This window comes from Dasypus novemcinctus, chromosome 14, assembly GCF_030445035.2.
Source record: "Dasypus novemcinctus isolate mDasNov1 chromosome 14, mDasNov1.1.hap2, whole genome shotgun sequence".
Taxonomy (NCBI): Eukaryota; Metazoa; Chordata; class Mammalia; order Cingulata; family Dasypodidae; genus Dasypus; species Dasypus novemcinctus.
Genome location: NC_080686.1, coordinates 61473126 through 61500412, shown reverse-complemented (window position 1 = coordinate 61500412; position 27287 = coordinate 61473126). Strand labels below are relative to the sequence as shown.

Sequence of the window (27287 nt, the reverse complement as noted above, 5' to 3'; positions counted from 1 at the left end):
GCATACTTCCATTGGAGAAAATAGTTTGCTCTCTCACCACCGATACCACATTTAATTCCTGGTGAGTCTTCCTTATCACCTCCCTTCCCCCATTACTGACATGGGAACCTTCCACACACTTCTATAGAAGCTTGCACACATCTGGATCATAATATTTTTGTTTCTTTATTCCTTTTATTTTTCTCTTATACTAAATTAACACAGTGCCTAACACATGGGATGTACTCAAATATTTGTTGAATGACTACTGAATGACTTGAGAAGTTTTGGGGAAAAATAAAAATTCAATATGCCATAGGACCCCAGGTTACAGAAAGATAAAAAGAACACCCACTTATTGGCATACCCATTAGGCAAACACCTATTACATATTCTTTTGTCCAGGCAACCTTAATCACTTCCAAGAGCTCCTGTGAGTGGAACCATAGCTGTATAATTCCATTGGATTGTTTCCATAAGGTTTTAGCTGAAAAGAGAAAACATGACTAGGAAAAAGGAATCCTTAATTACATCTTAAAAATATGATCAAAAGCAACATTTGAGAAAAGTGTTTCCAGGGAAGAGCTGAGGATGACACCCGGCTTATAATAATTCATTTTTCCAAACCTCTGAGCATGTGATCAAAGCTGATATCTATCATCTCAGGCTTGGTACCAGGTCCATTCTTTTTTTTTTTTTCCTTACTTTTTTGAAGTTATTATTTGGATAAATAAATAGATGAGGATGTGCCAAACCAGGTGTAGACTAACCAGGTGTAGACTCTAAGAGTCCTGATGCATGATTTTTAAAAAATTTATTTCTCTCCACTTCCCCGCCCCACCCCCAGTTGTCTGTTTTCTGTGTCCATTTGCTGTGTGTTCTTCTGTGTCCGCCTGTATTCTTGTCAGAGGCACCCGGAATCTGTGTCTCTTTTTGTTGTGTCATCTTGCTGCATCAGCTCTCCCTGTGTGCAGAGTCATTCCTGGGCAGGCTGCACTTTTTTCACGCTAGGCGGCTCTCCTTACGGGGCGCACTCCGTGCATGTGTGGCTCCCCTATGAGGCGGACACCCCTGCACGACACTGGCACTCCTTGCGTGCATCAGCACTGGGCGTGGCCCAGCTCATCACACAGGTCAGGAGGCCCTAAATTTGAACCTTGGACCTCCCGTGTGGTAGGCGGATGCCCTATCCGTTGGGCCAAATCCGCCTCCCCTGATACATGATCTATAGTCATTTTATTTTCCCTTTTTAAATTTTTTAATGAAGAAGCTGTGACCTTTGGCAGCTTGAGAGACTATATCATGAAATGCAAGTCCTTTTTAATCAAGATGAAAGCATAGCATGTTAGAACCTGCAAGAGGAAGAAAATGGAATCTCCTCATTAAAGGTGGAGGAAACTGCAATCAGATTAGTAATTAGGCAAATCAGCGTGATACAGGTAATCTTGACAATCTTGTATGCTCAGCACTGGGATCATTCAATCAATCCAGACCAAGAATTTAAAAGACTCTTACCCAGTAAGATTTCAGCTCTAACCAGTTAATCCTCCTTTCTATCACACCACCAGAAGAGGAAATAAAACTATGAAAATCTGAAGCTTTCATTCCTTCCTCCTCCCACAAGGTGTGCTAACATTGATTCATTGGTAATTGTTGGCAGATCTCCCAGGAAGACTGAAAATTTGCTAAACCATTACTATATTTGGATGGGAGAGGTGAAAACTTCTTAGTCTAGATTCTAAATAAAGAGCAAGCAATGTATTTTTCTGAGGACCTGGTAGTGTGGTGACAGCCCTCCCTAACAATTCTAAACATTTTACTAAGTTCAGTTGAAACATCTGTTTAAGAGGAGTTCTCTCTTCCCTCTCCCTTAGTTTACAGCCAAAGAAAGTAGAGGGCAGGACTGGGACTAATCATTGAAATGCACAATAAAGTAGATTTTTTTTTTTATTGAACCTAAGACTTCTCTAACATTTTAGAGTTTTCTAACAGTGGGAACTACTGCTTCACAAAACATTGAGTTCTTCCTGTTAATAATCTTGTATGAAGGATGGGTGCAGATATTTCTAAAGTTCATTCCCACCCGAAGACAATTATTTTTGAAACAAAACAAAAGATCACAACTGAAAATACGCTAGCTGTCCTAACTAGCAGACCAATGCCCCATCAACTGTGGGCCTTATTTTCTTTTGATAAGTAGTGTTTCCTTCATTGGTTCTGAGAACCTGAGAGGAAGGTGGAATTGAAACGTAGGAAAAACAAAACACCTCCTTTGCAACTAAAACCTATCATAAACTATGCGGTCACTGTTGTATATTTTAACAGAAAATTCAAAAGACGCTATTTCCAATAGGAGGTACCATGTGGGAATAAAATACTGTTTGATTACCAGAACTGTAGGATCGCCATAATAGAAGACAGCTGATTGGGAATAAGCATATGACTCCATAAAGCAAATCAACTGCTATTTCGTTAGTACTCTAATGCCTATTTTTAATCTGATGTTTTCTAATGCTGTTATCCATCTAAAAGCATATATTATTTCTGATGTCAAAGAATAAGCACTAAAAAAAGACACTTTAAATTGGCTCCTGACTATTTTAGGTACAGGCTAAATTCTTTTAATTTTAAAACCCTATACATACATACATATGGCTTTATCAATTATACCTCAGCTTGTTTTGTTTTTTGTTTTTGTTTTGTTTGTTTTTTAAAGATTTATTTATTTTCTCCCCTTCCCCTCCTCCCACCCTGCTGTTTTTGCTGTCTGTGTTGTCTTCTCATTTTCTCTCCTCTAGGATTCACTGGGATTCAAGCCTGGAGACCCCAGATGGGCAGAGAGGTTCGCTGTCAATTGTGTCACCTCAGTTCCTGGTTTCTGCTGCACTTCAACTTGACTCTCCCCTTGTCTCTTTTTTGATGTGTCATCATCTTGCTGTGTGACTTACTTGCATGGGGCACTGGCTCACCACCCAGGCACTTGCGCAGGCATTCATGCAGGCACTGGCTTCATGTATGGATAAGCTTTCTCTTCTTTTTCTCCAGGATGCCCCAGGGATGGAACCCAGGTCCTCTCATATGATGTAGGCAGAAGCTCTATCACTTGAGCCACATCCGTTTCCCATTGTTTTGTTTTTAACATTTACTGAATACGTATTATATGCCAGCTGTTGTGTTAGAAGATTTCATTTAGTTTGCATTTGGATAGGTAGTTTTAGGACAGTGAGTTAGCAGAGAAAATTAAATTATTAGTTTATAGGAAGCCTTCAGAAAGTTTGAAAAGCTAAATAATGCATGCTATAGTAATTATAATAATTATGAAAATCTAGGATGTATGTTTCAGTTTATATTTTTCAAAAACACTTTCACATAAATTATTTTACTTATTCTTTATTCTGTTTCAGTGTTTTGCATTTTTAAAGAACATCTTTACTGATATAATTCACATACTATAACCTTTATTTGATTCTTTATTAAAATAGTGAGAGAAACTTGATACTAAGGACAAAGAAAGCCTTCATTTTAAAACAAATAAGCAACTCTTCAAAACAAGAGTCCATGTATGTAATATTTAAATATATTATATTACATAAGTATTTTCAATATATGTAATATTTAAATATATGTATGTTTTTAAGAACAGATTAAAAAGAAGAAAATATTTTGAGGCAAAGTGAGAAAGAAGCACAAAGTTTGAGGAGAAAATAAAGGCATGTGAGAAAGAATGTAAGAAAAAGAAAGTTTGATGGTATACAGTATATGTATCATCAGGGGTGGGGCAATGTAAAGCCTGGAAACTATGCTTGGTTTGGTGAATATCAAGAGGGATCTTCAGGGTGTTTGAGGGAGAATAGAAAAGATTAAAATACTAGCCAAGCTAATTTGGAAACAAGTTAGGTTCACATATAATAAGTGAAAGAACTGTCTGAGGAGATAGGTAATTTAAGAAAGTGGCCAAAGGAGGCTTGCTGAACAGGGAGCTATCAAAAGATAGAACGAAGTAGACTGATATCTGCAGTTTAACTCAAGGGAAAGAATAAGTTACATATATTCCTGCGATATAAAACAAAGACAAGTGGCAGATAGCCTATTAATCAGATCCATGCATGTTTCTGCATTCTATATTTAGATTCCAGTTTAAAGGGAATGATTCACCAGGAAAACCACAATGAAAAAATGTTGTTAGCGCAATGTATACTAAATAAATCTATTTTTAATTCCAAATGTAATTGAAACGCTTAACATTATTTTAAAATCACATGCACTGAAGAAATAACCTATTGTATTTGAATTTAAAATATGCCCTTTAAATTTTACCAAATGTTCCAAATATAAATGTAGCTTGAATTAGTATATAGATGATCAGATTATTTGGTATTCATTTTTAAATGTTACAAAACTTAAAAAATATCTGGTGGCTTTTTCACATCAGATTTTATTTCATTTATTGTCTTTACAAAATGAAATTTGTCTTTACTCAAAGTGGATTTGTGTCACAATATAAATTAATTCATGCCACTTTGCTATAATTAGAACTCAGTTAATTAACCAAGCAAATTGAAAACTTCTTATTATTACTAAATGTAAGGGAAAATTTTCAAGCTGTTTTTTTATTTACCACTTTGTACCACCATTAAATATATTTTCACTTTCCAACCAAATTACTCTTTTTACGTTATTTACTTCAAATAGCCAGTCACGTTATTTTTGTTAAACCTGGTGGAGCAGAGTGTGCATATAGATAAATTTAGTTGTAACTCAGATTTCACAAATTAACAAAATTATAGTCAGTTATTAATATTTAAAAATTAGTATATTTACTAGCATTTCAAAATTTATGAACACTTTCTTAATAAAGAGAAATTTAAAACTCTGTTCATTCAGAAACTTTGAAAACTTTAAGATAATAAACCAACATTTCTTAACCTTTTCTGAACCACAGATGTCTTTGAAAACCTGATGAAAGCTACAGATCCTCCCCCCAGAAAAAAAAAACATATGAGTGTACATACATGAAATTTTGTTTACAATTTCACTGAGTTTATGGACTCTCTGAAGTCCCATATGGACCTACTAGAGGTCCATGAACTCTGGGTTTAAAACCTCTGCAATAAACCCACATTTTGGTTTGGCAAGGTGGAAAACTTACCATTAGAGTATGACTGCTTAAGCTTTCATTCTTTGGGGGCTTATATCTGAAAGGAATGATAATATATATATATAGGATATATATATATATATATATCCTAAAAAACTTTGGCTCAGTTATCCCTCCTGTTTAGCCTTAAAATGAGGACCAATTTCCTTTGGGTCAAACCCAAAACTCTTAGTGTCTTGACTTTCTAAATGCTTGACAACTATAGACACTTTAATGAAATCCAAATGGGTGAAATTCAACACTTCATTCTGATGCTCTTTACAGATGTTCTTAATAAGGACACTAAAAAAAAAAGTCCTTAGAAGCCTAGCTTCACACATCAGCCAAGGGAAGAAAGAATTCATTGGAAAATGAAGATAGTAAGTAATTTTAGAGTGTTCCTGTACCAGTTGATATTGATCATTTACAAAGTAAACCTATAGTCAGCTTTGTAGGGAAGTATGTAGTGCACAGGGGTGAGGGCTGTTGATGGACTGTTGATGGACATGCTACCTTATGATGTTGAATATTTAAATTCTGCTCAGAATAATTTTTCCCCATTAGGGCTTTATTCCTACATTGTAACAGGTTCTTTGTTACTTTTAATGACCACAGAAAAAAGAAGCTGAAACAATCACTTTCAGCTATCATAATATTAAGACTATTCGTTAATAGAAATACAGAAATAATATATAAAATATATAGTATATAAAATTATAGAAATAATAGAAACTTTATGAATGCTAGAATTTTATAAGCAGAATGGATGTCATAACACTGTCTAGATACATGAGGATACCATAATCATTCTGTTCTTCTACTCTATTTATTTGCCAGTAGTGGATTAAAGCTCACCTGAAATCTGTCTTCAAAGTTCTAAATAGGACATTTGCAATTTGAGAAATTATTTCCCTGAACATTCTTTGGGACCATCTGGAGAGAAAGGTTTGCACACTCAGATGGACACAAAAGCTTACATTCATCATTTTTTACCAGTGAATTTACAACTTTGAAGGTGCAAACATACTCGATTTGTCTGACAAGATGTTATTGTTAAAGACACTTTTCTTATAATTTTCAAAAGAGTAGTGCTGGCTTTACAGGAATGTGTAGAAGTGGGGCATATTATCCTGAAAGGGAAGATCAGAAAGAAACTCAAGGCTTTGCATTAGATTAGTCAGAGTTCTGAATTCTGATCCAAGCCTTAGGCAGTTTACTTCACCTCACTGCTACTCCCGCATTCATCTCTTTCTTCACCCATGAAATGAAGGTAATGCTGACTTACGAAATAGAGTTGTGTAAATGTAATGTCCTGTTCGAAATAAATTTAAAGCTAAGTTAAGTTTTAGTGTTTGATAAATTTGTACCTTATGCCTCATATCTTAACTTGGAGATGGCAAGAAAACAAGCAAGACACGAAAGTATGCTTGTGCCTAACACTATTTTTGTGGTCAAAAACACCAAGTTAGTTGAGTGAGGAGGGGAAAATAGAAGTATGTGGGAAGGCAGAGAACAGAGTTCTAGAACTGCATTGCACCTTGGAAAATCACTTAACTTTTCTGGACTTCAATTTCTTTACCCTCAAATGAAATGAAGTCTTCTGTGCAGTCCTTGTTAATAACTGTTTTTGTATATTTACATGTTTATTTATTCTTTCTTTTGTCTCTTTCTAGTAGAATGTAAGCTCCAAAGGTGTAGAGGCCTTGTCTCTCTGGAGCACCAGTGTGTTCCCAGCATCATAGAGTAACTGCTCAATAAATATTCAATCTTAGATGTTTCCTAAAGTCCCTTTAAGCCTCAAAATCTAATTGCTTTTTTTTTTTAAAAAAATGGTTAGATATGAAAATTTCCAAGCATACAAAAAGTATAGAGACTAATACATGCATCACTCAGTTTTGTAAAAGTTTAAGTTTCTGTATTTGCTTCAGATCTTTTTTCAAATAACATGTCATAAATACAGTTGAAGTGTCCCTTCTTATACCAGTTCCTAATTTCTTTCTTCTCCCTCCTTAAAGGTAATTCTAACCATGAATTGGATATTTATTATTTCCAAGTATATTTTTATACTTTCACTATGTATTTACTAAACCACATATCATGTCTTCAGACTTCACATGAATGATATATACTTATCATTCTGTACTTGTTTTTTTCACACATTACATGCTTGCCATTAATTCATGCTGATACATGTAGTGCTAATCCAGTCATTTTAACTGCTATATGGTATTCTATTATGTGAACATGCATAATTTCTCTATTTTCCTGTTAATGGACATCTACATTCTTTCCAGGGTTTTTCTCTATTACAGCAGTATTTCAGAGGATATTCTTGTTCATGTCTCTTTCTGCAGATATACTTGAGTTTATCTAGAATGGTATATATCTTCAACTTCACTAGTCTAGGCCACAATATCTGATTTATCTGCCTATTCTTACTGAGATGGCTGCATTCTCTCTCTCTTTCCTCCCTCTCTCTCTCCTCTCACTTGGCCTAGGCAGGAAATGAAGTTGTTAATCAAGTTGACAAGAGTATCATCTTTCTATTTCTAACCTTTTCCATCTCTAAATAGCAAGAAAGAAATGGGACAGAGTCCTTTTAGAAGTTAGGAAGATTAACATAAATAAGGAGGCTTCAGATGAATCTAGATCAGAACCACATAAAAACATGGCCATATCCTGTCATCACATTATGGTATTTACAACACAGCACTGTCAATATGTGATGTTGCAAAACAAAGTGCCACATGGTAAATATTGCAGAGGCATGTGAGTAAGTCCCTCTGAGAGCTTATGACTCTTTATGACCTAGTTCGCAAATGAAATAATTTTCGGAACAGGGAATCACTGGCTTTTTAGGCCACAGCAAAGTAATGGAAATGTTAAATTCTGACCCTTAATACCAAGTGGACTGTTTTAATCCTGTCCCTCAATAAGCAAAATATCTATTAGTTTAACTTGGTTTTTCAAATGCTGGATCTTGTGCAATTCATTTATTCTTATATTTCAGTTGATTTATTTGGAAAGGTAGGCTATGTGAAAGTTTCACAGTCTCTACAATACATCAGCTATAGCATCTCAATAGGTATTTCCTCATTCAATAAATATTAAAATATAATAAAGAAGATGAGAGCATTTGTATTATCTATTTAACATAGTTTCTTTTTCCTAGATTAATTTACTTGTTTGGATAAAAGATGTAGGGCAAGAACAGTACAGTTTCACTGGAAAGTTTACCTTGGTAAGGAGACAGGAGCTATTACATTCTATCTTGTCAATGATCCATGGATAATGGGTCACCAGGGGATTTAAGAACTGTATCTTTCAGTTCTTGCCAGAGAGGTATATCAGTGTGCATTGATGTGAACCTTAACATGACACACCTTGAAGAATCTTCAAAACCCTTCGGGCACTCTCTTAGCTGCCTTCATGAAGAGAGTTAGGAGACTAAATGTTGTCAGGATGGTATATTGTAAATAATTTCAATAACAGAATGACTTTCCTATTTCTCCCATTAAATTCTAAAACAAAGGAAGCAATCCTTAGATTTAAGTTTTAGAGTTTTTTCCACATTACATTAGAAACAGATCTTAGATCCAATATAATTGCTTAAATTGTTAAGTTGCAAAACATTATAATAGTATTTCTTATTTGCATGTATACAAGTATACACTTAGATTTGCCTGTCCTTAGCAAAATGTCTCAAAAGATATACCAAAACCCTAATAATGTCTACATGTGTGGAGTAGGCTTAAGAGGGTTCATTAGTAAGGAGGAGTAAGTAAGAGACTTTAACTTTATACACTTTTCTACACTGTTTGAATTTTTTTTACAATGAGCATGATTCTTATCTGAAAAATAAGTAAATTTATTTTTCAGTGTAAAAACATTACTTTCAGTCCACAATCTTCTATTGAGTCACTAAAATTTCAACATAGGACAGCAGACGATATGACACTTTCAAATAGAGATCAATTTAAAACCCACATTTATTTTTACAGGGTTAATAATATTTTTATGAGAGAAAAGTGATTTCTTGATATTTTCTAGTTTTTGTGAAGTAAACAAAAAAATTTTTTTAATGCTCTTAAGGCTCACCTCAATGAGAACCATAAATTTTAAATGCTAGGGAAGACCTTATAAATTGTGTAGCGCAAATTTTTATTTTACAGGTGAGGAAACTGAGTCAGAGATTAAATGTCTTGTTCTTAAACAATTTGGAGCTTTAAAAACATTAAATCCATTTCTGACTTCATGTCCCATAGCTTTTTCCATCACAAAAATGGCATCCAACTCTGAAATTTTAGTGGGGTGATAATATAAATAAATTTAAAACAATTTAGATTCTCTGTTCTTAAAACCAAAATATGCCCAAATCTCAAAATACAAAACACCACTCATAGCAAATTAGTGTTCTTTATACAGAAGCTGAGTTAACAAGGCATTTGGTGACAATGTTTCAAAAAAATTGAAAATAAATTATTTTTACTGCTCTGTAACTTTTCTCATCTTAATCAATGATCACATTCCCTTTTTTCTTCTGCCTCTTTAAATTAGTTAATGTATTAAGAGAAGAAGAAAGAACAAAAAAATACTGAAGAAGAAGACAACTATTAATATGAAAAGGGAAATGGAAATTTGGGACAGTGACAATAGAAAAGAAAAGCAGATGGGAGAGGCCAAATTATTCTTGACAAGGGAACAAAGACCACTCAATTGGGAAAGAATCATCTCTTCAATAAATGGTACTGGGAAAACTGGATCTTCATTTGCAAAATAATGAAGGAGGACCCTTACCTTACCCTTTATACAAAAATCAACTCAAAATGGATCAAAGACCTAGATATGAAACCCAGAACTACCGAACTCCTAGAAGAAAATGTAGGGAAGCATCTTCAGGACCTTGTGGTAGGCAATGGTTTCTTAGAATTTACACCCAAAGCACAAGAAACAAAAGAGAGAAATAGATAAATGGGACCTCATCAAAATTAAAAACTTTTGCACCTCAAAGAATTTTATCGTGAAAGTAAAAAGACAAACCACACAATGATAGAAAATATTTGGAAACCACATATCTGATAAAGGTATATTATACAGAATATAAGAAGAAATATTCTTCAACAAAAAGACAAACAATTCAATTTAAAAATGGGCAAAAGACCTGTATAGACATCTCTCCAAAGATATACAAATGGCTGTAAAGCATGTGAAAAGAAGTGCAATATCATACGCCATCAGGGAAATGCAAATCAAAACCACAATGAGATAACCATTCACACCCATTAGAATGGCTGCTATCAAAAAAAAAAAAAAGGAAAGGAAAACACCAGAAAATTCAAGTGTTGGAAAGGATGCAGAGAAATAGGAACAATCATTCATTGCTGGCAGCAGCTGCTGTGGAACAGAGTTTGGAAATTCCTTAAAAAGTTAAGTATAGAATTATATGGCTTGGCAATCTCGCTTCTAGGTGTGTACCCAAAAGAACTGAAAGCAGGAACTCAAACAGATAGATGCACACCAATGTTCATTGAGGCGTTATTCACAATTGCCAAAAGATGGGATTAATCCAAGTGTCCATCAACCTATGAATGGATAAATAAAATGTGGTAAATACATCCAATGGAATATTAGTCAGCTGTAAAAAGAAATGTAGTCCTGATACATGGAACCACATGGATAAACCTTGAAGACATCATGTTGAGTGACATAAGCCAGACACAAAAGGACAAATATTGTCTGATCTCACGTATATGAACTAATTAGAAAAACAAACTCACAGAGTTGGAATTTAGTATATATGCTACCAGGGGCCAGGATAGGGATAGAGAAAAAACATAGAGTTCCTATTTGAAATGATGGAAATGTTTTGGTAGTGGATGGTAATGGTAGCACAATATGTAAATGTAATTAGCAGCACTGAAATACGTATCTGAATGTAGTTAAAACAGGAAATGTTAGGTTGTAAATATGGTAATAGAGTCAAAAGTTTTTAAAAATCCATGAAACTATACTACACAAATAGTGAACCCTAAATTAAACAATGGACTATAGGTAATAGCACAATACAAAAATATGCTTCCATCAATTATAACAAATGAACCACACCCATCTAAATTGTTAATAATAGGGTGGGTGGTATGTAGGAATCCTGCATTTTATGCATTATTGTACTGTAAACCCATAACTTATCTAAGAAAAAAGAAAATTAAATGGAAGAGAAAATAGGAGAGCAGTTATAACCAAAGCAGAAGAAATTTGACAACCTCAAGGACACTGAGTGAATAAGTAAAGAAAAGTAGGTTGAGGTTTGTTTTATGTTTGTTATGGTAGGCACATGGTAAATAGCTGAAGGATAAGATAAAGGGAATGATGGTGTCAAAGGCTAAAAAAGTTCTAAGTCTCTAATACACATAAGAACTACCTGAAATGTTTGTTTAAAATATAGACTCTCGAGTCTTTATCACTAGAAATTCCAATTTACCCACTGAAGTAGGGTCTGAAGTAATTCTAACATCACAAATTGAGAAAACTGGTCTAGAATTATTGAAGTGCTTACAAGGAAGAAAACACAGAACCAGGATACAGAAACCTGGAGAAGAGAAAGGATAGGGAAAGGAGATCTTAATGGAAATTGAGTGAAGAAAGAAAGGAAAATCAGAAAGTAAAGATGTAACTGGGGAAGCAGACCTGGCCCAATGCATAGGGTGTCCGCCTACCACATGGGAGGTCCACGGTTCAAACCCCAGGCCTCCTTGACCCGTGTGGAGCTGGCCCATGCGCAGTGCTGATGAGCGCAAAGAGTGCCCTGCCACGCAGGGGTGTCCGCCATGTAGGGGAGCCCCACGCACAAGGAGTGCGCTCCGTAAGGAGAGCCGCCCAGCATGAAAGAAAGTGCAGCCTGCCCAAGAATGGCACCGCACACACGGAGAGCTGACAGAACAAGATGATGCAACATAAAGAAACACAGATTGCCGGTGCCACTGATAAGGATAGAAGCGGTCACAGAAGAAGACGCAGCAAATGGATACAGAGCAGAGAACGGGGGGCGGGGGGGCGGAGAGAAAAATTAGTGGAATGGTTTAGAAGCAGCATGAGGATATATGTGTATGTTGGGGGTATGAAAAGAAATGGTCAGAGACAATCAAGGAAGATGAAAAAACAAAAATATTGAGCAAATGAAGGCGTTATCTTGGATTTTAAAAACATTTTATTACCTTTTTCTTTTATAAAAGTAACACGTGGTCATTGTAGAATAGCTGAAAAATAAAAAAGAAGAAAAATGTACCCTTAGATGTTTACTCATAAATAGCTGCTATTGATAATCAGATATTTATTGCTATTTTCTGCTAGTCTTTGTTTTTGTTTAGTTCTTTGAATGTTTTGTTTATATAGTTGGGATAATATTGTATATGACATTTCATATCCTGTTTTTATAATATAAGCATCTACCAAGATTAATCAAGGAAACTTCATTTTTAACATCTGCATAATATTCACAATGGCCAGTTCTCCTTTCTTCCTTGCTAACAGAACCACACTAAATATGGAAGAATGAAAGGTGGGATGAAGGGCCCTGGATGACCTCGCCATTCCAATTAATTAAACAACCCTGGACCCTGCCATGTGACTTCTTGTTATGTGAGAAAATAAGTCTCCTATTATTTATGCCCTTTTTGGTTGGGTTTTCTATTTCTTGTAGATATGACATAACTTACTTAAAATATTTCGTAGGCTTTTCTTTTCACTATCAGTTTTTGCCTTGGATAGTTTCAAGGGAAAAATGCATAACTTAGATAATATGGTAATTTGTGTCGAGGGGGAAAAACACAAGAAGAAACAGGAATGAACTTGAACTATCTCTGGTCATCAAAGCTGAATCATTTTAATTCTTCACTTCCCTTGTTGCTCATTGCTGTCAGCAGAGGTGGTTATCAGTGGCAAGTTACATTTCAGAAGAAAAATTGGGCAATATAGTCCAATATAACACACTAATAAATACAAAAGCCATTCCTGTTTACATATGTTATATTATTTTGTCAACTTTTCTCTTTCCTTATATAATAATATTGAAATTACTTTGATAATGAGAAAGGCAACTCATTATGCCATAGTAATACCAGTTTCATATTAATACTTGCTGTAGTTACTACACAGTGTTTAATCCACAGGAATCTAATCTATCAAATTTTGATATTCAAGAACTAAGGTTTTCCAAGTGCCTTTCAAGGCTGCCATCCAGAATTAAAGTTTTAGCTAGGGTACCTGACAGAACATTATTTATGTGAAAAGAGCCAATGTCTATGCTAACATCTAACATAAACTGTAGAGGAAACTCACAGTAACTGCCTCTGACTTCATCACTAGTAGAAGTTGGACCTATTTATAACTTGGGATTTGAGATTTGTTGACTTTTTAAACGTTAAATATTTAATTGTCCTATAGTCAAATTTTGGAAAGGTCCTGCTCCAGGCTATGCCTGTACAAAGTAGCAATTTTAATTACTGTAATTTTAAAAGACTAATACTACAATGACCTACTTTTCAAAATCAGTATCAGTAAGTGCACCTATCATGCATTCACAAATTTATATTAATATTTGGTTACAATGTAATTCATTTTTAGAAATTATTTTTGAAATCCTTCACATAGCTTATAAAACAAGAATAATTCATAGTTCAAGAGTAATACTTAACTGTTGTTCACGAAGTTCTTTAGTACTGTGGTTATGACTCGTGATATTTCCCACTCTGGGTCTCTGGCCAAGAGTATTGATTCATCAGTTGACTATGGTGGTTGGTGTAAGAAAACACAGGCTAATCTAAAACTCAAATAATGACTTTTCTGAACCAAAGAAAAAAAAAGCAGACCAATTTCCAAAGTGCTAGATATCATTTCTCTATGTCTTATGGGTAAAATTCATATTTTGCATACTTGGACATTCTAAATAAGAAGAACCAGAAACAAAACCAGAATTTGGAGAGGAACCCACTGTTCAAAAGTTCACCTGAGATCACACTGAGGGTGTGGAAAGAGTCAATTCTGACAGAGGCCAGACCTTTTCTAATTCTAGATAGAGGCCAGATTTAAGAATGTAGATTGAGGAGAACAGTTAAATTAGGCTCTATTGTACATTTTTAAGTTATTTAAATAGTCAAATTTTCAAAAAGGAGCCAATTGTATAGAAAAACAGAAACTGATCATGGAAATCAGTGGAACCTAGTACAGGGCATAGCACATAATAAACACTTGTTAAACTATTGAATAAATTATAAATAAATTAACCTTAATTTTTGAAATGGTTTATGTGTATGAGAGGGGGAACTGTGCTTTCTCCTCTGCTCTTCCTGTTTCACTTTTGATTCCCATTTTTTTTCAACTGAAGGAAAGAAGAACAGCATTCTGGTTATACCTCTTTGGTTATACCTGAGACAGGGACTTCAAGGATATGCTTGCAGTTTGATAGTGAGCAAGGGTCATTCTTTGATAATCAGACCCTGTGCAATGGAACTGTGATGCTTGTAGTCAGTCAGGGTGGGTGGGGCAGCAAGACTGACTACAAGGAAAAAGGCCAGCAGGATTAGGGGAGATCTAGGGACAGTCAATGTATAACCCTGCCCTAAAGTATTCAAACCTTCTGTGCCAAGGTGGGCAGGATCTTGAGAGAGTAGGGGTAGGAAGGTCACCGAGTTAACTCTGTACAAACAAAAGAAAACAAACAACAGTTTCATTCCTCTAAATACCACACACCCGTGCACCCCCACACTCCATTCCTGCCCCTTCTCCCCAGTGAAGTCTCTGGGCCCATCCCACGTGGAGGAATGCGTTTGTGTAAGTATTAAACACACAAATTGGTGAGTAGACACTTTGTCAGAGCTGATCTCCAGGGAGTAGAAGTGACTTCCAGCCATCTACTCTGTGAACAGGATAAGCAGCGAGTCTGAACACTTTAAGACCTTCTGATAAGGTGTAGTGTACAAGGCACAGGTGAGAAATTTTTAATCTAGTCCTCACCTCTACCCTTCTAGAAGATTCTAATGTAACAGTCATAGGACAAGTTGGTCTCACCCTGAGGGTGTAATATACCATTATCATATAAATATACATATATATATATATGAAAATGTCCATATTAACTCCATTCAGTATTAAATGGCTTGTCAGAACTTACTGGACCACTGGGTCACAAGGATCCTCTGGTGTTCCTTCTTTAGGTTCAATCATTTCCCTTTTGGTCTCTACACAGTACCACCGTTTATCTTCTTCCAAAGCCTTCCACCCAAATGCTACTCTATACTTCAGTGTTGCCATTATACTATGTCATATCCCCCAGGAAATGTTTAGAAAAGGTTGAAATGCATCAGAATGTGATTGCATATTTGCCATGAGCCCTATCCATGGAGTAACCTGCACTTCTGACATTTTTCCAGAGACAAGAGGTCAATCAGTGATGGAAATCTCCCTAGTGACCTAACTCAGTTTGCTTTGCAGAGAAAGTCTAACCGTCTAGAAGAAAGGATCTCCACCCTTGGGAAGAAATATTTTTTGCCAACATAGCTAAGGAGTTTCTCCTGTTCTCTCCCATCTTCTTGAAGGCTGAATCTTCCTGCACTTTCACAGGAGGATTTTAGACTTCTCCCCTGAAGGCAGGATAAAGTCTCTGTCTATAGTGATAAATCATAGTGTTCAAAGTCTAATGGTAAGAGAAGCTGCCCATCATAAACTTTGACAACAGGTCAAGGACTCTTAAATAATGAAGTGGTGAGAAGCTCCTTTCTCCTTAAGCTTCTTTCCACTTTGTGCTTTCAAGTGGTGCAGACACTGATTTACACATTATTAATAGTGATTTATATATTGTTTTGATATGAAGGAATAATACACAAGGAACTGGAATGAACAAAAGGAAATAAAATCTCAGAGGTATCATTTTTAATATCTTTGAAAAACAAAAAGGCAGCACAATTGTCCAAAATACCACAGTACAAAAGAGAAAGACTGAAATTTCAGTAAGAGAATTGTGCGAAGTCTTATTTTTAAAACCTAGAGACAAAGAATACCCTTCAGTATCGAATTTTTTAGTGGCAGACCACTTCAAGAACTCAGAGGAAAAAACAAGTTAAATAGCAAGACACTTTTTGCAGGAGGGTTAAAACAAACAAACAACAAACAGACAAAGTTTTATTTTGAAATACAGTCTTTAAAGATAAATTTGGCTTCTGTTTTCCATATCTAGGTGCATCCAACAAAATACAAAACAACGACAAAACAAAGACCCACGACATTATGTACAGAGCTCTAAAATGAGCCGTGAATATCTACAAGAAACTAGTGTATGCTCTTTGTGAAGGGATGTAAGTGTGTGGCTTTCTACAGTTCTCAGTCCTCCAGAAGAGTTAACTCCTTGGAGCTGCAGGTGCGGCTGCAGCAAGGGAAGAAGAGCTGGGGTCAATGGGAGTTTTGGGGGGTTGAACCCCTGGGTGGGAGGCGTGGAGAGGTGTCTGGGGAGGGGAGCAGCGGCGGCCCGGGACAGATCCTGGGCTTCTCTAGAAGTCCTGCCGCGGGGTGTGAGTCAGGCTGTGCCGCCGCAGATCACAGTTTCGCCTGAACACTTTGCCACACTGCTCGCAGCTGTAGGGCTTGATGTCTGTATGGGTGAGAAGGTGAGTTTTCAGATTACTTCTCTGATTAAAGGTTCTTCCACATGTGGGACATTTGTGTGGAGATTCCTGTTCAGATGTGAAGCAAGCAAAGGATTAATCCTTCACACCACCACTGCACCCTTCTCAATAGTTTCTGTCTTATCAGCATCACAAGCGTTAACATAACAGGCGCATGACAACAAAAGAGGGGACCTGCAGGAACAAATCTGCGCTCCTAATCCTCCAATCATGAGAACACACGAGCAGGCACACACAGAGGCCCAATTACACTGATAACTTGCGGAGGCAGATCCGCGGCCACCGTGGTGGGCTTTGTGATTCCCAGCTCTTTACATTTCATCACCATGTCATAAGCAGGAAAGGGGGGAAGGAAAAACTCTAATCCTCTCTCAAGGAACAACATTCTCCTGGGGAATAAGGCTCCTCTTTGCTGGAAAATTAAACTTTTCCTCAATGTTCCGAAAGCTACAAACTATGAGTCCTTTGGGAAAGAGAACGTATGGGATTTCATCAAGCCTCCATTATCAAAATTACCTTTATTTCCTCCCAAACACGAAAGCTTTAAACGCAGGGCAGATGGGATGAAAAAATATAATTGTAAAATTAGGATTTAGAATAAAGAGAGTGGCCTGTTCTTTAAGAAAAATATGAGAATGTTTTTGTTAAATTAAGATTCCTTTTATATATTTTTAAAAATCAAGAGTGCTGCTTTCCCCACCTACAGAATTAGTCTAAACATAACCTTTTAAGAGAAAGACTCTGCATTGAAACCTTGCGCAAAACAATAAGATGGAACCAATCACTTTTTTTTTTAAAACAAGAAAACTAACTTACCTGCATATGTAAAGTTTTGTGAACTGCTAGAGTTCTAGACTGACAAAATCCTTTCCCACACTCCTGACATTTGAAGGGTTTTTCTTTGGAATGGATATACCTGAAAATCAATACAAGGATTCATTGAAATGGCTTTCACCTAAAGTTCACCGCCAGGGTGAGGGTTTTCTTTAGACAATCGCTCAGAATGAAGCAGTAAAAGGACGAAAACGAAAACTGAATCCCCATTATTTATGTTTTTAGATTGAATTTTTTTTCCTCCGTAATTCTGTCGATGGTTAACCTAAACTAACAGACCCTTCAAAACCTTCACCGGCAGCCAACTTTATCTACACTTGATCGCCCTCTCTGGCGTGTTCTGGAGCTCAAAACCTTGCCGAATGAGCCCTTCTTGGCCTCCAAGGTTTTCCCTGGGATTTAAACTGCCCAAATCAGTATGTGAGGCAAAGCGGACTTTAGGAGAACTGATTTGAGAGAATCTCTTAACAGCCGCGGAGGCTGGATGCAGAAGCCTCATCTCGCGGAAGATGTCTTCACTTCCACTTCTGGATATATTCTACGTGATGAAAACACTTATGTTATAGTATCCCGCCATTTGTCGCTGCAAAGTTTAAGAGTAGGGGAAGGAGGTGGGGTAATGTTTCTAAGTTTAGTAGCCCCAAAAACCCAGCAAACAAAACTTAAAAAACAGGGCGCTGTGGCGGTCTCCGGGACGCACCTCGGCGGGTGACGTGGGAGGGGAGGGAAGGAGCCCCATGGCGGTGGCCGGAGCAGGTCTCCAGAAATGGCCAAAAGGTCGTCGGGACCTGCACACACTATGGGGTGGTCTCCAGGGCCCCTTGGCTTTTTCGGTACACACTTCTCCCCACCCCCCCACCTCACCCCCCCCCCCCCCCCCAGGACGACTGGAAGGAAACTGGGAAACCAAATATAGAACTAAGACCAACCCACCAGATTTTTCCCTGCCCAAGGATGGGAAATGGCTCTGCCTGGCCTCAAACAAGAACGCAGCAAAGGCAGACGGGGAAGAAAGGGTGATGTTGAGGATTAGTAGAAGAGGACTGAGGAGTCGCTTTGGGAGATACATTCCAGTCCACAGGGACTTTTATTGACACTCTGATATTCATCAAGAACTCAGTGTTCTTTCCTCCCCAGCCAACTTTCTCTTCCACCTCACCTGTGATCCCGCAGGTGATCTTGCCTCCGGAAGGCCTTGTGGCAAATGTCACATGTGTAGGGCCTCTCATCTGTGTGGGTCCTTTCGTGGATGAGCAAGTTGTAGGATTTAGTAAAGTGTCTGCCGCAAAACTTGCAGATAAACTCTTTTTTCGTTTTGGAGGGCAACCTCCCTCGGGAGGGCTTTCTGTCCGGAGTCAATTTACTGAGACCCGAGATGGGGCTGCCCAGCCCGGGGCTCAGTTTGGTCAGATCCCCCATTTTGGGGGGATCCTCCTGCGTGGCGGCCACGGCCAAGTTGGCAAAGTCAAAACGGGGCCGATCCTTGTGCAGGGCTGGGAGGACGTGGGCAATGGCCCCCTGCTTGGGGTGGAAGAGGTGGGTGGTAAAGGGCAGAGCCGGGAAAGGAAAGCGTGCGTCCACGAGGCCCTGAGCCGCCGCCATCTCGGTGATGGTGGAGCGGGCGATCTCGTGCACGTTGGGGTACCCCAGCGTCCAGTGATTCATGTGCATGGTCTGCACAGCGCTGAGACCATACAGGCCCTGCAGGTGGTCCACGGCGGCGGGAAAGGTGTTCACGGCCTGCAGGAAGGAGTAATTGGTGAGCTGCAGTGACGGGTGGAGTGGAATGGGCGCCGGCAGGGCCTTGCTCCCCATCTTCCGGGGTGCTGCGGGGCGGAGAGAGCCGCCCCTTTCTTCCAGGACTCAGAAGCAGGCGGGCGTGGATGGCTGCGGCGAAAACTCAGATAACAGCGCGAAGAGAAAGCCCTAGAAAATGACAAGGGGAAGGAGGCAGAGACGGTGAATATTGGCCCAGCCGGTTCCGTCAGCCCTTTGGCGCCAGCACGGGTTATCACACCTTCCTTCTACGCCCCCCTCCACGCCCTACTCCTCGGCCCCCCGAACGAGACGCAAGGGCACCGCGCAGCGCCTGCCCAGCGCCTGCCCAGCGAGTCCTCACCAGCCTGGCCCCCGGGCCTGATCCGCAAACCGGGTGCTCCGGCGACCCTTTTGGTCGCAGTCCGGGCACGCACGGAGCAGAATCCGGCAGAGGAGAAAGAAAAGCGGGTAGGGGGACTCTGACGGAGGTAGGCAATGCCCAGCGCAGCCCTCCGCCCCCTGCCCGGCCCAGCTCAGCCAACCGCGACCGCCCGCGACGCCAACGCCCGCAAACCCCCCGCCGAGCCGCTGTTGTCCGGAGCCTCCGAGCTCCCCGGGGATCCACGGGTTGTGGGTCCGACCCAGGCTCGAGGGCTCGGCCCGGCCCGGTGCGCGGCGGCTCCTCGCACTGCGCCCCAGCGCGGGCCAGTACCCGCGCCGCCGCCTTTCCCGCGCTTACCCAGGCCGCGCCGAGGGTGCGGGCGCACAACCGCGCGTGCCTCGTCCTCTCTGGCTCGCCGGCCCTCGGAGGGGCCCGCCTCGCCCCGCGCTGACCTCGGAGGTTTTCTTTTCCCTTCCTCCGTCGCAGTTCCATTTATCAGCGGTGACGGGCCGCAGGAAAGAAAAGTGACACCTCGGGGGTCGGGTTCGGCCTAGAATCGCCCCCTCCCCCTTCCGAGGCGCTGCCTCCTCCAGCCCCACTCCAAGATCCCTTCCAGATGGTCCAGGCTCCCGGGGGTGGAGTGGGGGGGGGGGGGGAGGACGTTCCTGAGGCCGAAACCCCCTGTCCTGGACTGAGCGCCCAGCTCCTGGGAGACAGGAGCGACTTCCCTGCCAGGCACCAGGAGCGGCCCGCACCCGGGAGGCCCTTAGAGAGGCAGGGTGGAGGAGAGAAGGCTCTCTGGGGAGCGAAGGGGAAACTCCAGCTGGCCGCGCGGCGCGGCCCTGCGGGCCTGGAGGAACCTTGTTCATCGTCCAGACGTGTGTGAGGGCTGCGCGCTGCTACGAGGAAAGCCGGGCGGGGGTCTGCGGCCTGGGCCTAAGCAGCTCGGCTCTCGGCGCCCTCAGTGGCATCACAGGGGTCTGATTTCAGACCCAATTGCCCAGGGTAGCTCACAGGCCTCGCTCACCTCATTCACCCTCTCCTACGGCCCTCGCCTTTTCAGCAGAGCGGCCTGCCAGCTCGGCGGGCCTTTACTCTGAGAGCGGTCCCCCGGCTGCGGGACCCGCAGTTCAGAGCTCTCCCCGGAGAGGGGCAGGCAGGCCGGTCCCGCCACCCAGCGACTCGCCTAGCTTTTTTGAACCCTGCAAGACGGTGGGGGAGTCTGTCCATCTTTCCCTCCTCACCCATCTCTTTCTACACCTGAATTTTTTTCTCTAATGCGTTGTGAAGTATTGCCCGTGGCTGTATCCGAGGGCAAATTAGGGGACGATGCTAAAAAAAACACCGCACCAAGCGGCCTCCGAGGGCCTCCGTGGGGTCCGCACCATCCCTCTCCCCTCTTCTGCTTGGAATGGCTTGCAGACAGGGATTTATTGGTGAACCGCTCCTGCCTGGTGGTAAGCGACCTGGGAGATCAGACCGGGAGTAAATGAGAGGTGTGTGACAGTCAGAGGGTCTCGGTCAGACCATTCAACTGTAAGCCCCATTAGTTATAAATTTTCCCACCACAAATCACGATTCATTTTTGTTCAAGCAACAACCTTCAAGCTCTCTCCCAGAAAGGTGGGAAAAAGGGATTCTATCCACATCCCTCGTAATCTGATTATTTCCCCTTAGATGAAAAATAATAGAATATACATTAATTTCCTTCAATCTGAGCAATAAGGATTTCCCACGATTTAAAAATAATACCTTCCCCCTAGTGCTGAAAAGCAGCGAGTTCTGCTCCATAGAGAGGAAATTGAAATTAGTATTTGGGTGTATTTCTGGACTAGATTTCTTAGGAATAAATACGGGAGAAAATGTATGACTCCCATAACCTTCCTTGTGGGGGGCCCTTTTTCCATTGAGGGAATACCATGACCTGGGATTCCCATTCCAAATTCAGGAAGTAAACTCTGTCATAAAGGTTACATGTTAATTCTGCCAGCACAAGCTTGAGCGCCATCAGAACACAGAAATAAACGACTTTATTATGATTCATCCTCATGGTGGCATAAAAGTACCGTTTCATAGTATGTGTCGGTTTTAATTTGCAGTGAAGATAGGTTTTTCACAGAGAAAGAGAAAACCACTGGTGCCTCTGAAACCCTTTTACAAACAGAACCACCCCAAATATCCACCAAACACTTTTGCCATAAATAATTAAGGAGTTTAGATTTCTACTCTGCTGCTGAGTTGCTAGAAATGTATGTCAAAAGATATTTTAAGTCAATGCAGAGATCTAAAGTACTTTCGTTTTGACTAGAACTGAGCCATGCAGTTCCCACACTCCATTACAGGCAATAACAGCCATCATCATGTCCTGTCATTTCTCCACCATACCGTTTCGGACCATTAGTTACTTATAATTTTTCAAGGAAAGAAACTTAAACCAATGAAAAGACATAGTTATTTCAGTGGAGCTGAGACTAGTTGTCTTTCGTCAATCTTTTTAAAAGGAATTTCCAGACATGTACAGAAGTTTTGTAAAATTTAGTTCACTGGCTGTCAACAAGTGAGATGTGTACATGCTAATTTCAGTTCAGGGAAGCTTTCAACACATTATAGAAAATAATGTATGTAGTAATTTGATAAGAAGACTTGCTCTTTGGCAATGGTGTTATTACAATGAATTATTTAAAAACAGTATACAGTCAGGGGTCATCTGCTAAAATCCTGTGCATTAGTATCTCAAAGAAATGACTTGACGGATCAATAGGCTGCTGAATTTCAGCCCAAGCCACAATAGAATTTTACGCAAATCCGAGAGCTATCGTCTAAATGGATCCAAAAAGGCCTTTAAAAAAAATAAATATGGCCAGAATGGATCAGGTGAATCGAGAAAAACGACCGAGAAATTCCTGCCCCTTTACAGCGCCTCTGACTTCCCAAGGAGTTAATTAAATTAAGATGCCTTCCGCATAATCTGGGTTCTGTTTCTCTCTGCTTCCCCTGCTTGAGTAATTTTCTTGTTCCAGCTAGCGACTGCAGTTCGTTCAGAGAGAAAGTAGCTGTCCGCGCCGTTTCGCTCCGGGAAACGCCAGCCCTCTTTTGTTCTCAGCTAACAGGTAGGCAGGCAGATCCAGGGCTCCCTCCGCAAACACTCTGCTCTCCCTTCTTCCTACAACTGCAACTCCTTTCTGTGTTGCTATTTTTCACGAATCCAAGGGTCTATTCCCGGGGGAGTTTGCCTTCTGCCCCCTTAGGCAAAACTGGAAGATGGAGAGGAAAGTCAAAGGGCCAGCACAGGGTTGGAGAATTACCTAGGACTGAACTCTTCAAACACCCCCTCGGCGCCGCGGGCTGGGCAGGCGCTGAATGCCGCGACCCGTCCGCACTGCGCTGCGCGGCTGTCTCCGGACGGGTCGACCCGGGCTTTCTAGTGCAGGGGCTTTTAGTAACACCGTGGGATCGAGGGGTTTTATCTCAGCGTACGTCGGTCAGCTTTTTATGAGAAGCCTTGCTGAATGCTTAGCTAAAATGTCCTGATACAAAACTAAGACACCGTACGTAGAAGAGTGTGTGTGGTCGAGTGTTAGCTGGGAGTCGCGAGCGGGGATCCGAAGAAATGAGAAACACAATGCCCCGGATCGCATCCGTGTGGTTGCTTTTCACAATATCTGAGCTTGTGGCACGCCGGACCGACCATGCGAACGCCCCTGCGCCCCCAAACCTTTCTAACCACGGACAGTCCTTCCTTAGGGCGGCTGCAGCCCCTTCTCAGCGCGGACACTCACCTCCGGCAGAAAGGTCCGCCTGGGCAGCGCCGCTCACACCCGGTCCGGGCAGCCCCGAGCGCAGCTTGGCAGGGTCATTGGGTCCACGCGAGGCAAACTTGTTTCTCCACGCGGAGTCCTGGGAGCTGCGCGCATGATCTGGAGGTCGGCGAGCAGCGAAAGTTAACGCGGATCCTCGCCCTGGTCGGAGTCTGTGCATGCGGAAGTGTAAGGACTGGGAGTGCTTGGAGACCTCGCTCAGCGCTCGCCGGGAACCCCGGGCCTCGGCGAGCCCCTTGACGCGGACTCGGGGTGAGGTGGGAGCCCGCAGCCTCGCAGGGCCATCACCCTTCAGCAGCGAGCGCGCCGAGCTCTGTCCCCGCCTGCGTCCCTCCCCAGGCTGCCCAGGGCCGGGAGTCCAGGGCTTTAGTAGCGGCCCCGCCTCCCCTCCGGGCGGGCCGCCCGCCGCGGCGCGGGGCTCCCTGCGCCCAGGCTCCGCCCCCGCGCCCGGCGCCCGCTAATGGTCCGCTCTGTTTACTTGTGTTTAGATAGCAACTGAGTCTTAAAGGCACAGGTTTGCCCGAGGTCTCCCTGGTACTGAGACAGAGCCCAAGGTGACTCGATTCAAACCTCACACAAATACAACACCCACCCTCTTCCTTGTCGGTGTCAGTTTGCCTTACACTATTAGAAACTCAACAATTGGTCCTCTGCCTCCCGAAAACCCTGCAGAACAACCCCAAAGGGCATTTTGTAGTTTTACTTGGCTAGCTAGCTGACTTAATTTCCACATCGTAATACGTTTAACACAACCATCTTCTTCGTAGAGTAAAATCAGTCCGTTCTAGATTATAGTCTCCAGCTTATGTCGCTTTTCCTCTATTTTAAAAACAGTTTTGTACATACTTTTGGTCATTTATAAACTGTATGTGTTGTCTACTTCTGCCTGTTTTCAAAACGAAGTTTGTTTAAAGAGGCGACAATTGACTAATTTCGTAATTACTGCAAAGACATGTGGAATGTCCCAGGAGAAATTTCTTCCAATATTTAAACTTTAATCAGCCAATGTACATTTCATAAGCAGTTAACCAGCTTGTTAAAAGGGGTGGGCATCTGCGACCCACTGGCAAACAATAAAGAATCCATCTGTAATGGGTGAAAAGCAATCAATTTAAAAATTGAAGAAAACACTGTTCTAGCTTTTCAAGACATGTGCATCTTCATTCCCGGTTTATTGTTCAGTCACCAGAAATTTAATCGAATTTGAGGTACAGTGGCATTTTTCAGGTTCTTCTGAAAGCCTGGTCTGGTGTGAGCAGACGCACTTAAGCCGCTGTGGAAGTCGGGTGACCGAGTGACAGAAAGGGAATGACAAACACCCATTTTGAGCAGAGGAGATCTGCGTGAGCGACACTGAGCAAAGCGCACTTCGCCCCAGAGGGGCTTTGGCTTAGCCCACTGCAAGCCCGCGTTTGGAGGCGCCAAGACTCTCCACTGCACAATTCAAAATGTTCAGCCAAAAGATAATTTTGAATAAACCACCCCAAAAGGACAAGTAAATCATCACAGTAATGCACAGAAGTGGACAAATACAAGTAGAAGTGTAAAAACTGTCAAAAGGTTAACGAGAGATTGCAGAGTCAGGCAAAAGCGCTTAGATAATTATTTTACTAAGATAAACACCTTCTATTTTATTTATATTAAGGTGGATAGAATTTTTCGTTCCTTTTGTAAAAACGTAAGTCAATGGTAGCAAATCTTTTTTCTTGCCAATGTAAGTCCGCAAAGATTAAAAAGTGATCGTGGGACGAAGACCCGAGTGTGTCATATCAGCAGTATTGCTTCAATGTAAATTCAACAAACGGCATGGACGTTGCAGAACACCTAAGCGTTCAGGGGCTTTTCTGAAACGTTTTCGCTAGCGGGTTCAGTGGGGGTGCTTTCATTTTAGCGCTCAGTCCTGGGCCCCAGCTGCGGGATTGCCTGCGGTCCCCACTCTCCAACCGCCTCATTCCTTCCGCAGCTTTTCTCAATTTGGGAGATTTGAAGGGAACTTTCTCTTCTCTCAGATTCCCCAGGACGCACACTCACGGGGTGACCTAAAGAGTATCCTTCGTTTTCCCTTTTCAGCAAAGAGGAGGCAAATTCTCCAGCAGCCGGCTTCACACCTTTCCCGCCCTGTGGGTGTGTACGTTGTGTGCGGAATCTCCTGCTTTTCCCGCCGGGTAGGCAGCATTTCCAACTACCCAAGAGCTGCGCCCTCTTTCCGCAAACCTCCAGGGCCGGGGTTTTTCCATAAAGTGTTTACCTCGCCCCCCTCCCCCCGCCCAGCTTCCGAAGTTCCAAAATGGAGTCTGGGCCACGGCGGCCCGGGCGCTGCGGTGGTTTGAAGGGTAGGGAAGGGTTGGCGAGCTCCGGGCTTTGCGGGGAGGCAGCGTGGGTTGGTGGTGCGTCGGCGGCCGCCAGGCCGGGCCACCGCGGTGGGCAGGTGCGCGCCTCGGGCGCGTAGGCGAGACCAAGTTCTGAGCGCGGTGTGGCACTGCGCACTGGGCGCCCCCGGGCCACCCCGCGCGGGGTCTCGAGTTTCTCCGCGCTCAGCCCGGAAGAGCCCCTTGCAGGGGCAGCCAGCGAGGGCGCACACACTGCGGAAGCCCACCCACCAGCAGCCTCACCCGCCGGATTGCCGCACGACAACGCCTGACGCAGACCGCCGGTCACCGGGCCCACGGACAGGCAAGGGGGCCCCTGTGTGCCGAGAGGGAAGTACCGGAGCCTGGAGCAGCCCAGCTGCGCTCCGGGGACTGAGTCTCCGCGCAGTCGTCCGGCTCTCGCTGCTCCCTCGGGGAGCTGCGCGGTGGGTTCACGCCGCCCTTTCCGCCGATCCGGTCATCTGCTGTCCCCGCAGCTCTGGGCTTTCGACATCCAGGACGCTTCCAGGGAAACGGCTAACAGACTGACGAGGGGCCCGCGAGCAGTTGCTGTCCGAACCCGAACCGCTGCATCATGTTTCTGTTCCTGGAGGAAGGGAAGAAGGCCGGGGAGAGGAAACGGGGAGGAGGTGGAAAAGGAGGGGGGCACGCAGCGCAGGTCCCTTCCCCCCGGCCCACCCAGGCGGCTCTGCCAGCTCAGCTGCAAGCAGGTGGCAGACCCAGACTTTCCTGCAGTTGACTCCGAGCCTCTCCCGCTCCGACCCGGCGCTGCAGACATCCTAAAACCTTTTACCCTTTTAAAACAATTTCTGGAAACATCTTTCCCCCGAAATCCTAGCTACAACCACCTCTGAGGACTCGCCTCCTGTCCTCCAGGCTTCCCCTGCCTTTGCCCAGCAGGGACGTTTCGCATTTGAACTTCCCGCACTATTTGCCGCCTTTCGCGGGAGCGCGGGGGAGTTGGGAGTCCAGCTCTGCTCTGGGCAGGAGCACGTCAGCCCCAGTGTGGACATAGTGAGGGGCCTGGCGGGAACCCAGAAGAGGATCGCTGGCGCTCGGCTCAGGGCTGAGAGTTTGGAGACAGGGGCCCAAAACTAAGAATTTTATCTTTTTTTTTTTTTAAAAAAGGAAGTTCTAGTTCGTGTTCTACACAGGGACGGGACAGGAAAGCGGAGCCGCGGGTGAGAGCTCGGCGGCCAGCGGGAAGAGCCGCAGCGCCCCCTGGAGGCGCGGGCCGCTCACTACATGGCGCGGGCGCCGGGGGCCGCCACTGCGGCCACCGGCTCCCGGGTGTGAGCGCGCGGGAGCCAGCGACCCCACTGCGTTCGGCTCCCT

The 27287-nt window shown here is 42.6% G+C and overlaps 1 protein-coding gene across 1 annotated transcript; it reads right to left on the bottom strand.

Annotated features, from left to right (window-relative positions):
- Nucleotides 1–16020: 16020 nt before the first annotated feature.
- OSR2 (odd-skipped related transciption factor 2) lies at nucleotides 16021–26956 on the bottom strand. Its single transcript, XM_058275775.2, is given in 6 exon segments — nucleotides 16021–16839; nucleotides 17608–17707; nucleotides 18785–19454; nucleotides 19457–19551; nucleotides 20123–23019; nucleotides 23545–26956. Coding segments are annotated over 5 exon segments (1560 nt in total). The 5' UTR covers nucleotides 20635–23019; nucleotides 23545–26956; the 3' UTR covers nucleotides 16021–16656.
- Nucleotides 26957–27287: the final 331 nt, after the last annotated feature.